The sequence below is a fragment of the Euwallacea similis genome, chromosome 7 (genome assembly GCF_039881205.1).
Source record: "Euwallacea similis isolate ESF13 chromosome 7, ESF131.1, whole genome shotgun sequence".
Classification (NCBI taxonomy): domain Eukaryota; kingdom Metazoa; phylum Arthropoda; class Insecta; order Coleoptera; family Curculionidae; genus Euwallacea; species Euwallacea similis.
The window spans coordinates 1,707,561-1,731,193 of record NC_089615.1 but is presented as its reverse complement, the minus strand read 5'-3'; the positions used below and the strand labels follow the sequence as shown (position 1 = coordinate 1,731,193).

The 23,633-nt window shown below is 36.9% G+C and overlaps 1 protein-coding gene across 1 annotated transcript in view; it reads right to left on the bottom strand.

Moving 5' to 3' along the window:
- The window catches only part of dpy (dumpy), a 155,213-nt gene that overhangs the window by 98,553 nt on the left and 33,027 nt on the right, over positions 1–23,633 (bottom strand). The window contains exons 3-5 of the mRNA XM_066391702.1: positions 12,542–12,740; positions 5,037–5,141; positions 3,213–3,329 (exon numbers count right to left, since the gene is read on the bottom strand). Of these exons, the coding sequence (XP_066247799.1) occupies positions 3,213–3,329; positions 5,037–5,141; positions 12,542–12,740 (421 nt within the window). The remainder of the gene's footprint in view (positions 1–3,212; positions 3,330–5,036; positions 5,142–12,541; positions 12,741–23,633) is intronic.

The following is a 23,633-nucleotide window of genomic DNA, read 5'->3' as shown; positions in this document are numbered from 1 at the left end:
AAGGAGAAGAGAGGGGGTTGTTATAGTGGGTAAGTAGAGTTGTCATAAAGCTCATACTACCAGGTTGTTACCATCGAGCCATTTAGGGAGAACACCAGACAGCCGGACGTCTTCTGAAGATTTGCACCACCCCAAGCCGAAAAAAGTTAGTTCAGGTTATTATTATGAAGTACTTTTAGCAGTAGATAATGGGACAAGTTCTTTCTTCAAATCTAAATCCAGGAGTACGTTCGCCCAACGTTCTTGTTTTCTGCTATCTTAGTTGATTCCTTTATGGATTGGGCAATTTTAACTTTTCCAACACGGTAATTAAATATCAATTCCAGCTCCTTTCTTTAAGTTAATGTAGTATGTCTTAATGTCTGTTAATTGTCTGATAAGATAATTTTGAAGCCTGGATAGGTGTTTTCCTCTCCATAAAATGTCTTCACCGTCTTGCCTCTGAAAGGTTCTCATTAACAAGAATAATTAATTTGGTAAGAACCCTTCCTATGGTCTTGTAGTATGATTAACGATTTCTCGTTTGGAAAATTCCCTCTCTCTTTAAGTTACTTGGTTCACAGATATTCTATTGAATATCCTCATATTCTGGCCCGGCTGGTTAAGGCAACACATTGATTTCATTTTATCGAACTCAAGACATTGGTGGTTGTGTTTTATTTTAGAAAAATTGTATCAGGGAGGGTCCTGAGATAAGATGTTCCAATACTTCCTAGAAGTAAGGCTGGGTGGCCATATGCCCTCTGATGAAGGTCAAAGGTTACCTGCTACCTTGAGCAATAGCCCAGCACTGCAACGTAACGGTTTGGTGCACATGCCTTTGTTGTGTAAATTATTTAAATTAAATCATTATTACTGGGTGTTCTGTTTTCTATATCACGCAACATATTTTGAGTCCTATCAGTACTTCGAATGGACAAAAGAAAAATATTGCGGTAGAGAATAGAGAAAAAGTATCCGTACTGTGAGAAAAGTTATCTCCTTTTTTTTTGTTTTTTTCCCTCGTTTATCTCCTTTTAAGTTCTAAATTTTTTGTGAATAATGAAGCTGTTACGGGAATATCTTTACAAAAGAGTCTTTGGTAACTGTTAATAGCAAATTTTATGGGATACATCAAGGCCCACTACAAAATACACATTTACGAGTAGTCAGATTGGCAGAGTGTACACGGAAGAAAGAAAGGTCAATGAGTTAGAGAAGTAACGATATTAAGAATAAATGTTAAAAGCAATAAACTGCGTTCAACTCTTTCCTTTTATTGTTTCAGTATTTTACCTATCAACACTTCCCCGCGAATAAACAAATCTCCAAAGCAGGATATGGCAACAATTCCAATGCTTATTATTAATAATTAGAATGGAGCTGGAATTTCTACACTTCTTTACGTGATCGCGAATATCGAATTAATTTTCCAGGCAATACAAGTCGTTTAACCAAATTGCTGACAGACCTTCGCTAACAGTAAAATTGCATAGGAAGAAAGTAATTAATTCTGTTGGACTGGGGAAAAAGAGGAAAATTAATAGCTGAGGAATGCATCTTTGCCTCTTCGTGGTGGTAATGGGCGAAGTAACATGCATACAGGTTACTTTGGTAGGAATTCTTCCTTATTACCAATTTCAGTGATTCACTCATAATAATAATAAAATGGTAGGCAGAGTAGTATTTATCTTTGGTTATTAATTATCGTTAGAAAAATGTGAAAGTTTAGCTATGACAAGTGTAATGAAACTGGTCTATGGTGGGGCTCTGAAGACTAGAACTAGGGTTGACCTTAACAAGCCTGGAGCCCTGGGCGAAATTTTAGTCATAGCCCCCCTATCCTCAAGAAAAAACGTCAACCAGGAAGGTTTATCGTACAAAGCGGTCACAGAACTTCCTCTTCATAAGGCCAGTACTGTCTAGAACCTTTGGTATTAATCATCATGGATACGTTTCCCTAAATGAATTAAGTATCTATATTTTTAGAGATTCATGGTAGTGCCATCAAGGGCTTCTTCACGTAAGCGTTTGAAGAAGATCATTTTTAATGGAAGCTGCACATACGTGTTTTGAAGAGATTTGAATTGAAGAGGATAACTCCTTTTACTACTCATTGAATGTTTCATCGGTGTACCTAAGTGAAATATCATTTGCGATAAATCAGAACAATGATCTTCCCTTAAAAAAAAAACGAATGAGGTACTCGAAAGGTGAAACGTTAATGATGGTGAGTTAGCAAGGAACGAAGGAAGAACAAATCCTAACAGACACGTACACTTTCAAATCATTTAATTAATAGTCTTAAGACTTGTGTTAAAGCTCAACTTACTACCAACGATCCGTAGATACAGTTCTGATTCTAATGAACAGGAAATTCGCGAATTATCGCACTTTTCACGTTTTAATTATCCGAATGATGGATGACGTCCATCTTCCGTTAATGGATTGAGGTACGCAATTAATCTTTTCGCCTGCACTGGCGCGAATATTTCGGACCTTTTGTTTTTCTGCCTCCCTTCGACGTGTAATGAGAGATTACTCTCTCAATTATTCGCAGAACCGAATCTAATTAAGGCCGTCCCTGAAAAACTTGACCGTCATTGCCTAACGTAAACTTTAGCAAAATGAGATTCAAAGAAGTTTTATGAACTCGACTTCGAAGATGATAATCTGCTCAACCTTAGTCACGACCTCCCCAGTGGGCACATTTGAGAAGCGCGTGCGTGATCACGATATGTAAAATGTACCCAATTAGGGGTCACAACACCCATCAAAAACGCCATATACAAAATTCATTGCATGAACGGTTATATTTATTCAATTTCCTTTTCATCTATAGTAGGATGATTCATGTCGTGGGGAGTTGAATCAAGGGGCTAAGAAGTACGGTATTATTATTCCGTTGACTTACGAGTACCTCCGTCCGGTACTTATCGTGAATCTTAATGTCGGGAGGTCAAAATTTGAAGATGCGTCCCACATTCTGGCTGCATAGGTATCTATTACGAAACAGGCCTTAGAACTAGGTATGTGAGATGGTGCGTGCAACTCGACTTCGATGGCAGTAGCCTTTTTTTAGTGGTACTCATGCATGATCTTACGGGCGCATTTCGAGATAAGGCCTTGCTTTTGGGAACAAGCCACTAATTTTATATTGCTGGTTTCATCATCTTGTCAGCGACTTTTTTCCTCAAGCGACTGGTAGCTATAGACACTACAGAGAAGCTTACCTTCACAGCGAAAACCATCTCCATGGTACCCAGGAAAGCACGTACAGGAGAAGCTTCCAAGCGTATTAGTACAATGAGCAAACACGTCGCAGGGTCTGTATTTGCACTCGTTTTCGTCTGGAAATTAAATTTTTATTAGTTTTGTTTCTGTCACGTTAATATCGTTACATTAGTCAAAACAAGAAATTCTCGTTTTTGGCAAGAATGCCATCAGGCGACGAAATCGAAAAATGTTACACCATCCAGCGCTCGCAATCTGGTTAAATTAACCGACCTCGTACCTCTAAAGATAATTGCAATCTTAATGGTGGGGCTCGTAAAACGGGTAACCCTGTATAGAGGCTTTTATTAGCAGCTCTCGCTGATTCAATAAAATTTAATCAGAAACATATAAAACGAACAGAAACAGGAAAAAATTAAGTAGTAAACCAGCAACATTGTATCCAATCATATATAATAATTTCATAGAAAATAGTGCTGCGGTCTGTTAGGTATGCAGATTGCTGTTTTAGAGCCGACTAGAGTCATAAAACCACATAGACATATATACATGGCCTTGTAAAGGCCAACGATAAAGTACCAGTTGTTATGGGATTAAACTTTCATAACCTTCATTTAGTATCTCGTACCGAGATGATGGTGGTCAGCCTATGGGATTTCTAAATCCATTTCGCTTTCCTATCCACTTTAAAGTGGCTAATCATACTTTTTTAAAGGCAGAGAACAAGATGACCCTCATCGGATGGATTCCATCATTATCGCAAGCCGCTCTGTTTCAAGTCTAACAAACAGATGCCATTATCGAAAACACTCGATCGAAGATCTAGTGATAGTTTTGCCATGTATCAGTGACATGCAAAAAACGAGATGATTATTAATAACGTTGGCTAGAGTGTCTGAGAAATTTGAGCCAAATTGTGCTCTTCAGAATGACAGTGCATATTTACGGGATTCACAGAAATCCTGGTCTGCAATGGCAACCATAGTGAACCCGTTTTGAGATCCGTGTAGCAGTCGAAATAAGAGACATTACGTAACAGTGTGACTTGTTCACGGGAAATTGAAATTTAATTAGTTTTAAATCATGAGAGAAGTACTGTAGGGACAATGAAAAATTTTGGAAAAATTCGAAATCCTAATAGGAAGTTTAGGGAAGTTAGTTGGGGGTAGAAGTAGAGAAGCGGTCGCCTTTAGATACCAACTTTCTTGAGATTGAGTTGAAGGAAGATCAGGTCGGATTAGATCATTAGGTTGCTTAATGAAACTTGACTCAAGCAGCAAATCCATCTGTTCTCGTCCATTCGCAGGGCTGAACTGTAATTATCAAATTCAAAATTCAAGGTATTCAAAATTCAAGGTGCGTGCACTACTGTTTGAAACAATGGTAAGGGAAATGTTCCCAGTCTTTTTTAGTCCATTGTTCATAATGGGCAAGAAACGCACGTAAATATTCAGAGTGTTAGGAAATATAATAGTTGACACTATTTTTTATATTTTCTGCACTGATTAAAGGCCTTCGCCTACCAACATGGAACGAAGCGACAGACCTGGCTGATAAGCTTATTCTCTAGAACTATCATTAAATTATTATTAACGACAATATTTCAGTGCAAGTGAATAGGCGCTTTGCTATGATATTCATGCAAAAAAACCAGTCTCGGAATTTGAAATGTGATCTTCTTCTAGAGGATACCGTTCGAGGTAATTATGGTACCCACAGTTGTTAGCAGCTCGACGTTAGCAATGATAAACAACAATCTCACGCGCATCTCCAATTCGTAGGCTAATAAGTACCCTAATAGGCGTTAATTACGGGGTACTTACCAGGAACTTCACAGCTACATCCTCCGTAACCGTCATTACAGTAACACTGACTATCGAGACAGGCTCCATTCTGGCATTCTGTGCCGTCCTCTTTTCGACAGTCATCTGCAAAATAATAACACTAGTTAGAATAGCTGTAAATCTTCTAATAATAAATAATGATGAATTTGTTATTGTCTGACAGATGGTTTATCATCAATCAGCCGAAAGGACGGTGTTGGAAGGAACAAAGAGAAACCCCCTGTGTGAATCGTCGTCGAATTGTAAAATCCGATAAAATAAAAGAAAAACTCGTCGCTCACGATTAGACGGTACTCGTGAGTACTGTTGGTGCTTGCTGAGAGACCTAGACCTTGTTAAATGCCATTAAATATATTCAAATATAAATCACATCGGTACGGTTACAATGCACATAAAATCGAAAGACGACTTATACACACATTGGTACTAACAGGAATTTAAAAGGAAAGTCCAAGTCCAGTGTTTTAACCGATTCGATGCGACCTTCGTGGGATTTGAAATCAATTAAACCAGCATCACCACCAAAATTACGACCCATATCGAAGATTCTGCTGATTCACCCTGTATTAAGTTACCATGTGCTTACTTCTCGATAGCTGGCCTTTGTGTACATAATTTCTATTACACGACCCCGAACGGGTTATAGACAGAAGAAATAGCTTCACATGTTATATTGTTTCATGAGTAAGCAAGAATTTTATTTGTTTAGGGTGCCACGTCAAAACGCTTCAATGTAAGGAAAGATATCCGAAGATTGTACCGTTCAGTCTTCCTTTATTTAAAATTACTCACTTTGTTATGACGGTTCTGACAAATTTTGATGGGTTTGAACAGAATACAGCATACTTCAGTTAGAAACAGTCGTGAGTGTGTAATTTGGCTATAAATTTCATTTAAAAATATTGCAAGGTAAATTCGAAAATTGCGGTGGACTGAGGAACCTTCCTGAATACAAATCGTAGATTGTAGAGCTTGAAGACAAGATTTGAGTTGCCATTGACTCGATATGACTCAATTTAATTGATTCAGCCCCTAAAGGTGTTCATCCCTTGGGATACAACTCAAGAAAAATTATACCGATATGTTGGTCGTGTAGTCGACTGTTGATATCTTAGAAATATCAATTACCCATTTAATCAGTATACGATAGAGTCTTAGGAAATTATTTTAACTCTGATTCGGCACTGAGAATTTTCAATTAGAAGGTATACGCGATTGAAGTATCGTTAATTGGAAGTCCTATAAGAAATCCCATTAAGAGCACTTTCTGCTACTTTGCGTGAGTCCCAGCTCTTCATTGCTCCTCAGGGAGAAGCAACCTCCAAACGAATCTAACGTATTTATCAAGTTTCTGTGAAATTTGCCGGTTGCAAGTCTTCCCTGGGGCAAATCGCCTATCAACCCAGTGTGAAACACATTAAGGAACAGTTACCTTCACACAGTTTTTCGCTTCTCAGGACGATCTACTATCTAACATATTGAGGACAAAAAACCCAAGTTTCTGATGATGAAAACCGTTAGCTAATAAATTTAACGCGGCTAATTCTAACTCTGCATATCTGCAAATCGAGCAGTAAATTCTAGCTTGTTCGAATTAAATTAGACGCTATCGGCTTAAGATTTTTTCCCTGTACGCCCACGAATGCGGAAACGCGGAGGAACTGCAGAGTTAGATTCGCCTGTTGTTAGAGGCAAATTGCAGTTGTATTTTGAGTGTCTCGGAAGGTTTTTCCCTAAAAAAATCATTTCTGTTAATTATTGAGGCAGCTTTGTGAAGCATCACCTTGCGCCAGATAAGATCGTGTTTGGAACTAGTTTATTTTACGAGGAATCTGCTTGGCCATATGTAATTAATGGTAATATAGATCTACCATCGATGGGGCTCCCGCTGCCTGGTCGGCTACCATTCGCAGGAATGGAAAAAATCGCGTATTTTATCTTAATGCGATCCTCTCGAGAACGTGGTGTTGCATTGTTGTTCTTTTGTAGTTTGTTAATGGCTATTTACGATACCCAGTCTTCGATATCAAATCGCTAAATATAGGTTAGTATATTTATGCTCTTCTTTTGTTGAAGATGGCTCTTCAAGGTCGTTGGTAACTCCCGGAGCAGCTGCCAGTTCAGAGAGAATTCATTTGTGGAACTCCGGGAGGCCCAGAGATCAAACGCTGGCTGATAAATTAACATATGAGAGGCTGAATAATAGGCTCCGTCTATGCAAACAATGGGAGCATGAATTCTTGGAATAAAATTGCAAATGTCAATAGAATCTTATTAGCGTTTGCGGCGTATTCAATTAGCAAGTATTATTATTAGTGTCAAAGGGCATTGTATTCTTCTTTTTTCGATGAAACTCCGCATGCAATATACCTATCTCAGGCCAAGCCTATTATTAGACATATCGAGATATCTTCGACTTCAGGAATTTTTAATCCCTCTGTCAAGTTTTCCTCAGAAATATCCTCAGCATTCGCCAAGCAGGTAAATCTCGACAGGATTTTTACAATCGAAGAAGCGCCTCGCATTCCTTGCTTTCGATGCGATTTCAGAATATTTTCGAACCGTCTAGCACGCATCGCTTTCAACTCTCATTCTTATTGTGCTTAAAGCACGTCTCCCTTTGCTACTTAAGCCATTGTTCTTAAGGGTACATGCGGAATATTAAAATACAAGAACCACGTTGAAAGCGAGAGTCAGACTTCGGTTGACAATAGCACAAGTCAGCAACATTCAGTTGCATCTATGGTGAATGTAATTTGAATATACGGCTCGTAGAAACTGAATATTAAATTAGTTGATACGGAAAGTTTTAATTTTGCTTTCTAAGGCTTGAGAAATCACGAGAATTACAGAATTCATAGAAAAGAAACTGAAATATATGTTTTTAAAATATTGGACGGGAAAAGGTTCTCACTGGATGTGAGAAACACACCTGCAATATCCATAGAAAGTCAATATGTAGGACAAAATCGCCGGAACTACGTAAGGAGGAATGGCCCCTTGTATGACCAGACTTGACGTCCCTAGATTTCTATGGAATCTGTTAAAAATAGGGAATATGCAACAAAACCTGAAGATTTAACTGAGTTCTGAAGAAGAATTATTGAAGAATGCCAGATGGTTCATTATTGCTGGACTTTAACCCACAATATATAACCTCGTAGTCTAATCACCATTATCTAGTTCTGCAAAACCATTACATAAAAACCATATTAGGGACAATGTCACGTGTAGGCGACTTTTTGTTAGCAGTTCATAGATTTGTATTGTTCCAAGTGTAAATAGTGGGCGAAGAATAGGCGCCTCTAAATTCTATTAGGTATAATTAAGCCATTATTTCACTGGCAGTAGTTACTAATACCTTTAGGGTTCAGCCATGAAGTTTTGCAGTGAATATCTGCTGTTTAAAGAGCTTTAAATACTATTCTTGTAGTGATAACAAAAATTGTGCGCAACAAAATGGTCAGCAAATCAACAAGAAATTGCTGGATGTAAGCATATGTTGTGCTTTGAAAAATTATTACCGAAAATTACAAAAATTGGAGATCGCTATTTGATTAAGCAATTTTACATATAATACAGTAATTTACTATAGAGGAAATAAATGTCGGTCCGTTTCATTAGAAATGGATGCCGCCTTCAAAAAGGAAATAATTGCCAATGAGAACCAGCTTATTATGGCACTTACTCTGAATTATCGCCTGTAATTAAACTTATTGTAGAAGTGTTCGATATGTCAAGAACTTTTACTCTCATCTTAATGTGCTCGGATCTCATATCCTAACGTAAACGCACTTTTTTCTGACATTGAACCGTCTTAATTGATCCATGATCTAAAAGCGCATCTGTTAATTAAATAAAGCAATTAATCGTTTCCCTTTCGAGCTCATAGAAACTGCTCCCAACGTTTATTCGAGGTAATGGGCAAAAAAGGTGAAACAACAAGAAGAGCGAAGCCGTGAGATACGTATTTAAAACAGAAGAAGATATATATAATGCGACTTGGTACTGGAGGAAAAAAGTCCTTCGGAGGTGGTCGAAGATGTCGAACGTTCAGTCAGAGAGATGATACTATGCAGATTAGGATATGGCTCGCCAGTACCACATCTATTATACAGCTGAGCCATAAATACTGGCTAACAATGCACTATTACTAGATATGTTAGATTTGTCTTTCCTGATTTACTGACTTCACGGGATATTAGGGTCAGATAGTCGGAGAATATAAAATATGAAATAGCAGGAGAATGGTTATTGCACATCAGACGAAAATTAGGAAATATGTCAAGGTTTGATGATTCTAATTACCGCTCATTACAAGCAAGTGCTCGTAGTTTTCGGAACTTACATGCAATTAACTCTTGTGTCATATTCAATTTGAAATTCATTCAGGTTAGTAATTTCCAATTTTCTGTCGGTTTATCGCTGGATGCCTAGAAGATAACTTATTTCTCTAATTCTTAGTAAAACATTGACATGGTACTAATGTGCTCATCTTTTAAACCCATGAAGCTTCAACTTCGTGGTTAATAATTATCACAAACCGCAGAATCTCTACGTCCGGCAATAAAATTCTCAAGGAAAAAAAGACTTTCTTACAAATCCAGTCATGTTTCCCGTAACAAATTTAAGCAAACGTAAAACGAATTTTTAGGTACTTAATGAGGTTCGTAAGCAAAGAACCGTGTTTTACAAAGCCAAGAATCTTAGGACTCCCAATGCAAAATTGCAACTAAAAACTAACTAGAACCATGAAAAGGTATGTCGGCTCTCCATCAGGGTATAAAATGTATAGGCAGGATTCTACAACTTGAAACTTTAGAACACTCTATACAATCAAGGTTAAAATTCCATTTAATCATTTCGTTTCGGTTTGAACGGGACAAGAACTACTACCATCAAGGTAATCTAGAGACTTGGATAATTGGGTGCAACGAGATGGGTTTCAACTGAGAGACTCTGTTTTACTTTCTTGCAAAATAATAGCATGTTTCAGAATGTGAATTGCCAGGAATTCTTATCAGCAAAAATTAGTGAAAAATTTAAATTGAATTTGCATCATTTAGTCGCAGATATTCAGTAATAGAAGGCATAGTCAAAACGAACCTGGAAACAACCATAACCGTGATCTTCTGTTGAAACCACTGAGTCCAGCTGGGAGATTTAAAAAATACTTTAATCCAAAGGATGTAATTAATTCCCCCTTGAATGCAAAAAAACTTTCCCTTTTGCTCCCCTGCATCTCCCCTCAAATGCGGTTTTCTTGACACTTTTCGATTCGTTAAAATTAAATATAAAACTCAAGGGAACCGTCGAGCAGGATCTCACACAGGCAAGAACAAAAACACAAAGATAACGATTTATGTATGTCCATGGCACCTAACCGAGAATCTCCTTGTATGTGTCCACTTTATGGGTTCAGTTACATGAAATTCTGGTCACCTTTTATACTATTTTTGTGCAGATCGTCTGAGTCAACGTCTACGATGAGGCACTAAAATGTTGATGGATACTTCGGTGAGACAATTCTGATATAATCTAGGAATTTCATCTAGTTCAGGTATGCATATCTTTTCTAGATTTGACCCTACGGAATTGATTGGTTGAATCTTAAAAACATCCCTTCAGGTTTTCCGCCGACCTGAATTAACTTAACTAGTTTTCCTTGCGGAAATGCAGCTGAAAATTCCATAGTTCTGTATATCATGGGTCTTAATGGTTAGCGATTTCTACCGGTTGCGTTATTCATACTCTTGATTATACAAATGATCACTGGCGCCTACATCACTAATAAAAATTTTAATCCCTTCCTTGATATTCCTCATATCCTCTATAGATAAACAGAGCCAGCCAGGCCATGGATGGCGGCACCATGAAATATTTTTCCATCAAAGACAAGCTTGCATAATTAGTAGATTTTAATAAATGCCCGGATGATTCATTGACTAATTACCACCGTGGCATAAAAACTATGTTTTCCTCGGTAATTATTTAATTATTGTATCTTTGCACTTTTGCCTGCCACATGTTATATGCCTGCCTCGATCGAGTCCCATATCTTATTTACGGCTTCCACGTTTTATGGTTCGAGTTTGTATTTTAGCACATGCCATCGGTAATTAAGTACCATTAGGATGCCGTCTTGGGTACCGTTCTTTTTATTAGAAATATCGGTTCCAGAAAAAGTGTTTAAGCATGATTGGCTCGAACCGATATCGACATTGCGTTCGGAAGAAAATTCGATTGTTGTATGTAAAATATAGTTTTGTGAAATTTTGGGAGTTTTTGCAAAACATGGTACGTACAATCAAGAACAGCCTCAAACTGCGTCTTAGAAGTGACTTATATAGAATGTTCCAACTAAAGTGAGTTTCATGGTGATATTTGTAGAAAACTTGTCTGAAAAAATTGCGAGAATGCCACGTGCGGTTGGCAGTTATCGAAAAATATAAAAATTGCTTGAATGCTGTAAAACTTGATGAGTATTAACTTAGAACGATTTCAGCCCTATCGCAGCCAAGCCAGGTGATAAAGTATATACAGTACGGCTCTAAAGTGTCCCCCTCCCTCTGTTAACTTTTTAGCATTGCTTTGCCACAATTGCTGCCTTATAGTGACGAAAGTTTGTGAGCTAAATTCTCTGGTGGCGTAACAAAAATCTTTAATTTAATTTAGCTCCATAAAAAAGTCCAGTGGTGTCAAATCAAGAGATCTTGGAGGTCATTAAATTAGACCACGTCGTCTAATTTAGTTTCCCATAAAATGAACATTTAGAAAATAACAAAAAAACGTCAGTTTAGAGCCGCACTCTATTTATATTATCCAAGATGTTATGCAAGTTGCAGTCGTTGACTTCTCAGAGAGCAAAAACGACACACTTAAATCCAATCTCTTTAAGAGCGAAAACAATATTAGATCCTAATTAAGTGCCAATCCTTACGAATTCAGAACTGAAAATATCTGCATGGGTCAATTCGAACAGGACCCGATTCTAGAAACATCGATACAAAGGTTCGAGAATTCCACTTGGTTCGAAGCAGAAGTTGATTTATATTGAAATGGAACGAGGAGAGCCTTCGATGGAAATTGTTGACGAGAAGAGGTACTTTATGAAGAACAAATTATCCTTCGCATTGAGGCAGCTCAGAGAGTTCATGTTTTCTAGGTTCAACAATGTAAAGCAATGAACAGGGTAAGAGCAATTAAGCCAAGTCGCGGTTGAATTTTTATTGGAAAGCGTTATGATTGATTAGCAATTTGCCTCGATGCTGCAATAAACTGACACCTGTCTAAATCTATTATTACCATTTATGAGAAAATTGACCCAAAGGTATGGTTTATATGCGATATACGTTAGTCTTTTTCTGTACGTACCTTCCTAAGATAATCGCGGTGATTACTGGCATGCCAGTCATTTCGTATCAGTAAACAAACAAGTCGAGACTCTTAATTGGTGCCCTCACTGCATCACGTGAAAAACTTACCTGTACATTTAAGTTCTTTGGCTAATTCATCGGAACCTAGGTAGCAGTTCGGTGTTCCATCACAGAGCTTTGACAGTTCGAATAGCTGGAGAACATCAGTCGAATCGTTCACTTGGCAGCCAAAGTATCCGTCCTCAAGGTTTAGAAAAAATACTTCTCGTTTGATACCAAAACCAATCCCTCCAAAGGACTGGCCAGTCTGAAACAAAAAACAACAGTTTACCTCTCTTCTGCAGAGTCAAAAGCCTAAACAAATTCCCGTTACACAATCATCAGATAAACAAGATGTCATGTCCCCGATGTATCTCCATTTGCAAATTTTCTTGCTCTCGGCTTCGCAATTGACCGTGCACACAATTAAGCATAATTCAGCAGGTCAGGAGTGTTTGTTTTAACATGCTCCTTGGAGGTATTTAAATACATGACATGTCAGAATTCCTTTATGTTGTTTTTAACAGTATTTAAAGCGTAAGCAAACGAGAAATAACGGCAGTGGCTGCTTTGTGATTTGATCTACAATGTTCTCTTTATCTCTTTAGGAATTTCACCAAGCAATGTTCAGATGAGAGGTTTTTTGGATCTGTCAATACTTTTGTTGGACCGCAATTAAAACATCAAAATCGGTGGGGTTCGGCAAATTTCTGGAACTTCAAATTCTATTTTTCCTAAGAACCACACGCTAATGGTTGCTAACGGGCAGGAACGATCAGTCAACAACTAAAACTTTAGATCGAATATCCACTTGGCATTACTTGGCAAGAATATCATATACAGGGTTAACCGCGCAACTCGTTTATTAGAAAAGTTTTGACTTCCCGCTATCGTAGCCCAATAAAAATTGATTTTAGGTTACAATTGACCATTCTGAATCTAAGTAAAATATTTTCATAAAGGCGGCACTTCCGGTTACACCGGAAATACTTATCAACTTCGTTATTTTAAATGGAACACCCTAATTTTTTCGCCATTTTTGGATTTCTCGTTAAATTTTAAGGTTTCGGTACTTTTAGAAGACTTTTTGTCAAATTTAAATTCGTCAAAATGTAGCTTATTAGGTCCTCAGTGAATCCCAAAAGGCTGATTTCCAAATTCGCTGCGGTTAGCACACAATATCGATTTCCGTGGGACCTTGCAGCTGTCAAAATGTTTTGAAATTTTCCGGTCTACCTTGGAAATGGTAAATTTTAGACATAACACTACTTAATCTGGCCTTAAAATTTAACGAGAAATCCGAAAATGATTAAAAAGTTAGGAAGTTCCGTTCAAAATAACGAAGTTGGTAGCTATTTCCGATATGCGGACGTGCTGCCATTTTGAAAATATTTTACTTGGATTCGAAATGGCCGATTCTAGCCTGAAATCAAATTTCATTGGGCTACGATAGGGGGAAATCCCAAATTTTCTAATGAACGAGTTGTGTGGCAAATCCCGTATAGAAACATGTCCAAATCAACCTCTTAAGTTTTATTTAACGATACAAATCGGTACCAATATACTCATAAAGAGGTTCCTGGACTCGTTTGGTCAAAAAACCTATTCGACAAATTTGCCGTCGGGCTCGGAACCCGTTTAGCCCACTTAAAAAGGTGGCTTAATCTCCATATCCTTACCTTATTTGGAGGGCCTAAATAAAACCGACAAAGTGATTTGCGACTTTAAAAATAAATTATCTAAAAATCAGTGAGTGGGTAAGAGCGAATATGCAATTTTTACGCTAGAAATATTAAGTGTCTATTTGCGCAAAGATTTCCTTGAAAGGTCGTTTGAATTACATTTAATTGCAATGAGTCATGTAATTTTAGCCACTCTCAGTTAGCTATTTAATACAACTTATAAGCTTTTTTTGCGTTTGTAATTAAGTAGTTGGTCAATTAACTGTTCCTCTGTCCTCCCCACTCGTGGTAAAATCGGCAAATGAAGCAAAATAAAGTAAAATCCAAAACCTTTATTCGTTAAAAAACAATTCATCTAGAATTATTCATTACAACATAGAGTTTTAACCACTAGAATAACAAAATATTAGATGGCGACCTTGCACTAACGGTACCAATGCATTCCCCAACCTTAAAGAACGGAAGAGGTTCCAGCTCGTTAACCCAACTTCCTGCTTCGAATGTTTTTTCACAAGTACTATGCATGTGTGTAAATGCATCAGAATCATGTTTTACCGCACTTGAGGCTGCGGTACCTCTGTAGGTTCTTTCATCGTTCTTCTACACACTTTGACAAGAACCTTCAGAGAGATTACCTCAGACTGACATCTTTAATTAGTAGGTGGCTTCAGGTGTTATTTTTGGATTTAGAGGTTTAGTTGTTTTCTTAACGGTTAACACTAAAGTCTTAATTACTGCATCAACAATGGCGATTAAAGCAGGTTCGGTCATGTGAATATTAAAAACAACAATCGGTAACGGTTTGTTGAATCAAATTTTACTACAAGTTTTTAACAATATTATCTTCCGCAGATATCTTGAACGAGACATTCTGCAATCAACGGTACATCTAGTGAACCTATCTGTAAGTTCGTTAATGTCTGAGTGTGAATTTTCGTTTTAATTATTATTGTTTGGTCAGGTTCCGAGATTTGGGTTGCAGCAACTTCATCTAAAGCTAATGACGATAACCGAGAAATTGAAGATTTTTTTATCATCAATCATGTTCTCATGGCAGACCTAACCACCATCAAGTCTGACCAACACGAAACATCAAACTTTACGCAGTTCGTCCACGTCAGGCGCCTCTAATTATTCAAATATAGTAATATCTATGTTAATGTGGTGTTCTGTTACCGAACAAACCTGCGGGCTAGTAATGGCATCGTGGTAACCTGTCATGAAATCAAAACATGAGTCTGAGCACCTCCTAATTAAAAAAGATAGGACTGGTAAAGATGAAAGCGTACGCATATGTATTAGCATACACGTAGTTCTAGCAAGTTTTGCTGTGTATTCTTAACTGCAGGTAGCAGGTGATTGCTCAAAAAATAGTAGATTAACATATAAATTTTATAACAGGCACATGGGCGCGCGGATTCAAGTTTGTACCGATAAGTTGTACTTATAGATACCTAGCAACGAAAAAAATTATTTTTTGCATTTTGAGGTCGAAAACCAAATTTGAGAACTTTCACCAGTTTTGAGTCATTTTTAGTGTCTAAGTGCTCTCACAAATCTTTCTCTGGAATTTCCCTCATAAATAAGTGTGGCACTAAAAGCGCCCAAGGCTAGATTTAGCAATACAAAGCGACTCAGTATCTCGAAAACTACAAGAGATTTTTCTAAACAGTTTGCATAGGGTAATTTGAGTAATTTTCTACAGCAGGTTTAATGTTGGATAACCGTAGATTTTCGTAATAAGCCTGTTCAGGATCTTAACTTCTTACTTAAGCGTTCGGCTCCAATAATAGGTACCTAGATTTAACAAACAACAAGTTAAAAGGTGAGGAGGTGGTGAGGAACAGGAGGTGTTGTCAGAGTATCTGAAGAATTTTTGGTAGCTCCAAGGTAGATGTCGTCTAGTCAAATAAACGAAATCTCCTTTATAATGATGGACAACTCTATATCCAGTATGTCCTTGTATCTGCAAGGATATAGCAAGATCATGGTATTGAAAATCATCCTTTGTTGCAACTATTTAGTTTTTAATGTTCTTTTTCAAAACTCTTCGTTCACGTGTGTGAACAACATTTTACGTCGAAAGCTCACTTTTTCGCACCAGAAAAACCGATTTTTGTTTCAGCATGAATGCCAGAATACACATCAATCTTCATTCAACTGCCGACTTTACATAATGGTAGCACTTAGCCGTGAAGCTGCAATAGAATAAATCTTCATTCTTCGAAACATAAAAACACAAGTCTTCAGTTGTTACCAAATCGTCAAGTTTAATGCTCTTCAGAAGAATTATTAATAAAGCGAAATAACGGGAGTCATCGATTCGATTAAATTATCATTCAGTTAACCAAATGCCCGAATCAACTTCCCCGCATTTTTAAGTGGGTTGGAAACGAGTTTGCTTTCAGCTATAGTTTTTTTAACTCAGATATTCTGGCTGAAGCGTGAAATAGAAAACACTGCTCCTATGCTATAATTAATATATCGCCATGAGAATTTTGCAGTTTTAATTGTTATGTTGCTAATTAGCAGGTAGAATAATAAATATGTAAACTGTAAAAATCCCACACAAACAACGAGCTGGAAATGATTCCATATTGGAAGTTTCTCCGTGCTCGTTTGTGTGTCAGGAGTCAAATTGATTTAGTCAATAGGTAATGGTGTGCAAAATGAATCCGGGCATTTTTTTGTGAAATTAAGCTTCATTATAACACACTTATTGGAAATGTAAATAGTCAAAACAATCTTCATTACTATCTATGATCTTTTGCCATTTATCGAATAGAAGTAAAAATCCAAAGGACCCAAGTCTGGAGAATACGAGGCAAGCTGTGAAATTTCTCAGCTTAAGGAAAAGATGAGTTCTTAAGTCGGTTTTGCTGTATGCGAACGACCGTTGTTATGTATTAATATCACTTTCCGACTTCCGTGGCCCGTAAATGTTTTTTTTTCCAGAACTTCACTTAAGTCAATCATTTAGACCTGAAAACGTTCAGTTATAATAGTTTGAGCAGAGCCAGAAGCTCATAGTAAATGGCTCCTTGCCAATTCCACCAGGCAAATAGTAAAACTTTCTTGTTCGGTTTTATGGCTGATGCCTGACTTGCATCAACCCTTGATGTTCTACTATTAAGATTGTCATACAGTATCCATTTTTTATCTCCATTAATAGTTTTGTGTCGAAAATTTCATTTTGGTTGTTTTCGGTTAATTCGATAGAAATCCATTTTGAATATTTTTTTGAATCTTTCCCATTACATGCAAGCGAACTGGAGAACCAAACGAGCTGAATCAATCCTAACTGTTCTGTTTTTTTTTTCAGTTTGGCACGAATTTTCGTTTAGTAAAAGTTGAAGTTCTTCGTCTTAGATCTTATTTCTACACCCGGACGTAGATCGTCCTCAAGACAAAAAATTTCCTTCATGAAACTTCTTAAACCACTTTATCGCTTCAAGCCCGATTAATCGTTTCTGTAGATTCAGCAGTATTTTTGTTCAGTTTAAAATCGCTCATCATTAATATTCTTAAATATTGCCTAGAAATCTCAATCTCTTAATCACGTTTTATGCACTAAATGACAGATCGAGGGCAACTGACACTTTTATCATACAAAGAGCAATGACTAAGCCGCACATGCTCAAAACGGCGGACCAATTGGACGCGTCTATGTATGTTTTTTAATGCGGCTGACTTCAGTGCTCAGTTTCTTTTTGTACACCTATTAGACGTGTACATGTTGCCTGAGTCTATATTAAAAAAAAAAAAGCGAGAGCAATGATGGTGGGTCCGTCTTTAATTTAAACACACAAGGAGGTCCATTAGATCTATACAAAGAATGAGTAGCGAGTAATATTAAAGGGGATTAACTTCTCAAGCGCCGCTCGATGATAGTAATCAAAAAACCCACAGTCATAATATCATAATATTTCATGAAGGGCAGACATAATCGAGGATAGATTTTTTACATCTTTATTGAAATACAATGCACACACAATAGCATTCAAGACACCAATTCAAACACAGAAAACAGCACAACAGCACTCATGTTACAAATTGATAATTCCTAAAAGCTTCCTCATTCGCAACGGCAGGATACATAATTTCTGACTGCTGCCGCTATTCATACTTTCAGCTCAAACATAGCTGTTTCCAAAATAATTACTTAATGATAGTTCATTTAGGCCTAGAGAATTTCTGATTACATTGACGGAAAGATTATTACTTTATCAGTGTGAGCTGCCTCAGTTAATGCCTACGAGCTATTCAGGTTAATTTATGGATGTTACACAGTTAAGGTAATGAGACTCTCATCTCATTAAGATTTATTAATTGATGATATTTAGGGAAAGGGGAAATTGGCAAGTTTGCTAATAACATGAGAACGAGTTAGATGCACTAAATATGGCTGGTCGAAGATTTATCTTCGGTTTGTCCTTATTTTGTGTAGTGAGAATAATTGTAATTTTCCTACAGGCCTAATGGGAATTTAGGTTCGAATCCTCTTCCTCAGTTTATGCCGTTCCGGATTTGTATTGAAACTTTGAATTCAAGCTATGAATAATTTAAAGCCGGATTTCCTAGTCTAAAGAAGGGCACATTTAGAAACGTGTGACGGACACTTAATGCTAAAGTGAGTCACGGATCAATTCATAGTTCCATAAGTCTACAAATTTCATATTTAATATGTCGCCAATAGATCCTCTCTTTACCAAATCTTCGTTTTACTTTCGTAGATACTTCTGAAGCATCTGTTTAACTTCTCCTTGTCTCATTAGGGCTAGAGTATATAGGGCGGCTCCAACAAATACATTAAGAAAATCAGTAATTTATTGAATCACAGCAGGTACTGCAAGAGACTACCGGGTATCACATTCCATGTTCATTTCAGGTTCTGTTCCTTTATCACAGCTCCTTCGGTTCTTGAGATATTAAGACAACACTTTACATATTTATGCGCATTAAGATCTGCTGGGACAGGCTTAACATAATATTGTATAAACGTAATAAATGACATAAATTTGTTGCAGTGTTTATTCATTTTAATTTTGTGGCTTACGAAGTTTCTCCTCACATCTCTTCTTACACCTCAGATATCTTCCTTTGTAAAACAATGTTTTGAAATTTATAAGTAAAATTTTGGGAATATTTGAGCTTTGTAACGAACCATTGTTTTGTGGGAAATTTCTATTACATCCTGGGTTTTACAAGCAAACCCAATATCTGAAACTTTTCTCTTTACTAAAACGCCCACTATAATGTGTAGCCAGCATTTTTCTGTCTCCTGGTGGAATCTGATAAGTTTATAAGAAATGCAAGAAAATCAATATACTGATTTGGACATGATAGTTTAATGCAAACTTCCGCTGGTAATTCTCTTGATAATGGGCAAACGGCTGGTCCCGTAAATTCCTCTCTCTAAACAGAAAAAAACAAATTACCATTGAGAAGTAGGATAAATGACTCATCAGTAAACTATCTGATAAATAGGGAATGAGTGAATGAGCCGATCATAGAGATGCTATCATTAACCAATGGCCATTTCCTACTGTAATTATCTAAAAAATGGGTAAAATTATTGGAAAAATTGGAGGAGGAAATCATGCAGCTGCATCTCAGCAAAAAAAGTTTCTGCTCTAAGGGATACTAACTTGTACACTTTGCATTGCCAGCAAATGCAAGTAAATTGATCTCGGATCTCCTTTCAATTATTAAATAAAACGTAAATTCCATTCCGTTTCAGTGCTCGTTAATCTTAATCCGGTACGCTGGAGTTTTTCCATGAAGGAGTATGCATGAATGTATGCATGACTCCTCTTTTCACGCGATCTCCATATATGCCTCGTAATGTCATTTATAGATTTGTTTTTGATGCTGCTCGTACGATTTATGCACATCGAGTAAATTGCTATATAAAGAGTGTAGGGGCATGATAGTCGCTACTCTACTAGTTCTTCCAATATCGTAAATATGGAGTGGACATTCACAGTAGTGAAAATTCAACACTATGAAGCACATACATATCCCTAAAGGTTAATTTAACGAGGTCTTTTGTATGTAAAAATTTCTTTAAGCCTATAGAGAATGTTATGAATCATTCCTGTTCGAATCACATTGTTGAGTGCCACCAAAAAATTATGATACTTCTTTGCTCATAATCCACTATGGAAATTTTTTTGGCGCGCCCTCCGTAGCTTATCGGAAGAACGAGAAAAACCGCGTGTTAAGAATAAAAGAATTGAAACTTATGAGTTGCCAAAAAATGCTTTCAGTAAGATCAAAATTGCTTACAAATGGTTCAGCTGGATCACAGCATATCAGCAAAAGCATTGGATACCAAGAGAACACCACAGCATCTTATAGAGAAGAATGTGAAGGTGAGTAGTAATTATTGTAGGTTTTTCTATCGTTGTCTAGGATTTGATATAATGATGGAAAACCCTATATTTTTAGGGGCTTGTCCGGGATAAGAGACAAAAGGGATAACAGTGAGCAAAGGGAGGCACCAGATGAGATCCGGGAACTGGTGAAAGAGCAAAATGACGAAATCAAGTGTCTACATACCAAGGAGCGCAGTTGGATGGTTACAATGACAACGACGAAGAACCAAGCCGTTGACTCCAGGATTGAGGTTGACAACGACGACGATGGTAACGACGAAGCTAGTCGCGAATTGAGGCTACATTGATGGTAGCAACTTTCTCCGTAAGTGAGATGTAGAGTAGAAAAGTATATTGGTTAACCCCACTATATTTTTAGATTTAAATTATATGTTAGTAGATTTAATTGTTATTGTAAGTTCTAATTGCCTCTCGACTTTTACTAACAAATAATCGTTTGCTATTGATTCGACGTAAGTAGCAAAGTGTGCTGTATATTATTTCTGAATATTCAAGCTGATAGTGATTCTCATACCTAATTATAACTACTTTAGGAGATATCGAGAAAATTTCACAGAATATAAAAAATTCTAAGCTAAAGGCAGTTCAAGCGTTGCACGTTGCTGAATACGACGGAGAAGGGCGACCGCGACTAAGTAGAAAAAATTTGACGAAATTTTCCGGTTTTAAACTAGATAGAGAATCAAGCGAATATTGAGCAAAAGTAAGTGAAATTAAAGATCAGTTAAGTTCAAGCGACTTGACGGCGGTTTGTCACATTTTAAACCTACATTATTAATACAATAGAGGAACCGACCAATTCTATTTTTTCCGGTCTTCGCAAATCAGACATTTTTTAAAATTTCAGAGGAGCGAGGTGCTGAAACGAAGCTGAAATTAATTTTGTATATTTACTTATTCACTTGAGGCTTGAAATTGGAAAAGTTTTCAACTTTTTCAACAAAGCCACGAGTAGTTTTTATCGGCTTCCAAAATTCACTTTCAACTAAAACACGAGTAAATACCTTCATAAAACTTCATTAACTCACTTATTGAAAGGAACACAGCAATTCCGTTAACCTGGATCTTCATTGATCTTGCCTGCGTAGTTACCCTAATCATACAAGTAGTTATGCTAAACATGGAATACTTTTATTTTCACTATTCATGGAAAACATCGATGATTATACAGTTAACTCAAGTAGGTTTCAATAAATTGGTTTTTCTGCAAATGTGCGGTAAAGTGGCCGCAACGGATGCATTTACGAGTTGAAAGCAGTGTTTGGTAAGAAGTTTTATTGCACACTAATTTCGCTCGGATTTGACTAGAGAGAGTTCTTTATGATACCGTTTGCTGCTACAAATTGATTCATTATGGTCTTAGTACAATAAAACAATAAAGAGTAGATAAAGCAGATAACATACAATTATGGGTTTACTATGAAAGTAACAATGATTGAATGTTGAAGGACGGACGTAAATTTATTTTTTCTTTAATTAATAAAAAAATGTGTTTTGATGATACAAAAGAGACCGTAAAGTGTCATTTTTGATGCCTAGGCTGTAAAATAATAATTTTACTGCCTGATATTTTACGGCCAAGTTTGTTTCATTAGTGTTTGTTCAGCTTTGTTGTGAATAGGAAAAAAGAGATCGATCGATACCCAACAGAGAAAAAATTATGCATTTTACTCGAAAAAGACTCAAATTTACTTTTACAAGAGGTAGTCATTAGAAACTAACTTTCCAAAAAAATACATGAGATGAATGCAGAAAATTCTGGTCAACGAAAAAAATTCAACTTAACTGAGCCAAGGTCTATATCAACTGGTTGCTGGAGTGGTTTACTGGAACGAACTTCATCACACCAGGGAAGATATTGACGTCATGGTTGATTTTCTACGGGCTTTTTAAATCTCGTCTCTTTCTTAATTTTTAGAGAGAACTAAAACATTTCCAAATAAATAGCTTGGCCCCTCTCGAGCGCTAACCGTACTTGGGCAAAAGTTCGACTCATGACCCTAAATTTCATATTTCATCTTAATTCAAAAAGATAATGAAAATTAATGTCCCGCTCTCATCCTTCTCATAACTTAGTCACCTGACCCTAACGAGCTTATCAGAGACTGTATCGGCCCATGTTGTGAAGTACCCAAACAAAACCGCCCATATTCAGAGGTGCCAGAGCAAAACCATCCCAATCTGTATTATCTCTAGTTATATCTAGCAGGTTTCTTAAACGAGGAAAACCATCTGTAACAGTAATGGTTGTTAAGAATGTCACCGAGCAGAAAGTTTGTTGACCGACTCACTCCATAATATAATTAGGCGTTTCTGATTTGAATTTCGTTTGTTTAATTATATTGTAGAGTGACGGTCATCAAGTCTAAGAGTACTCGAGAACTTTGACGAATTCGCATAATTCTTAATACGACGTTGGTTTAGCTGAAGAAGTGTTCGCCTTAAAAAACCACATTTGAATATGAATGAAAGAAACGTTAAAATTCAACGCGGACTGTTCACATTCTAAATACGAACAATGCAATATCGGCTCCTCGGAATATTAATGAACTGACAAGTTGGACGTACTGTGGTACTGCTTAAGGTATAAATTACTCTACAGCTGGCTAAGCGTAAGCTTAGTCACAGGTAACCGTACTGAATCTATTTTTCTAACAGGATTTCGACTATAAATAAATTATGGCCAGTGGTCAGGTTGAGATCATCGACCAATACGAAGACTTAAGTAATTGTTTTTGCGATGAGACGCTTTACAGATCGGTGTGTAACTTCGCATATCACTAATTAAGATTCGGTTGTATTGCCCAGTTTAGCTACCTGAAATAAGGAAAACTTGAGGTCGCATGGGATTTCTACATATTACATAACGTAACAAAATTTATGGCATACGCGTTCGACTGTACTTCCAGATAATTGACCAAAGATTTAAGGCTATTAATACTAATATTATCGGTCGTCTTTTTAATATCAACTAATGCTGCATTAAGGCGCAACATGACCATTACAGACCATATTAATTTGTTGTAATAATATGTAATGGTGGTAACTAGCAATAAATGGGAAATTAAATCTTCAAACTGA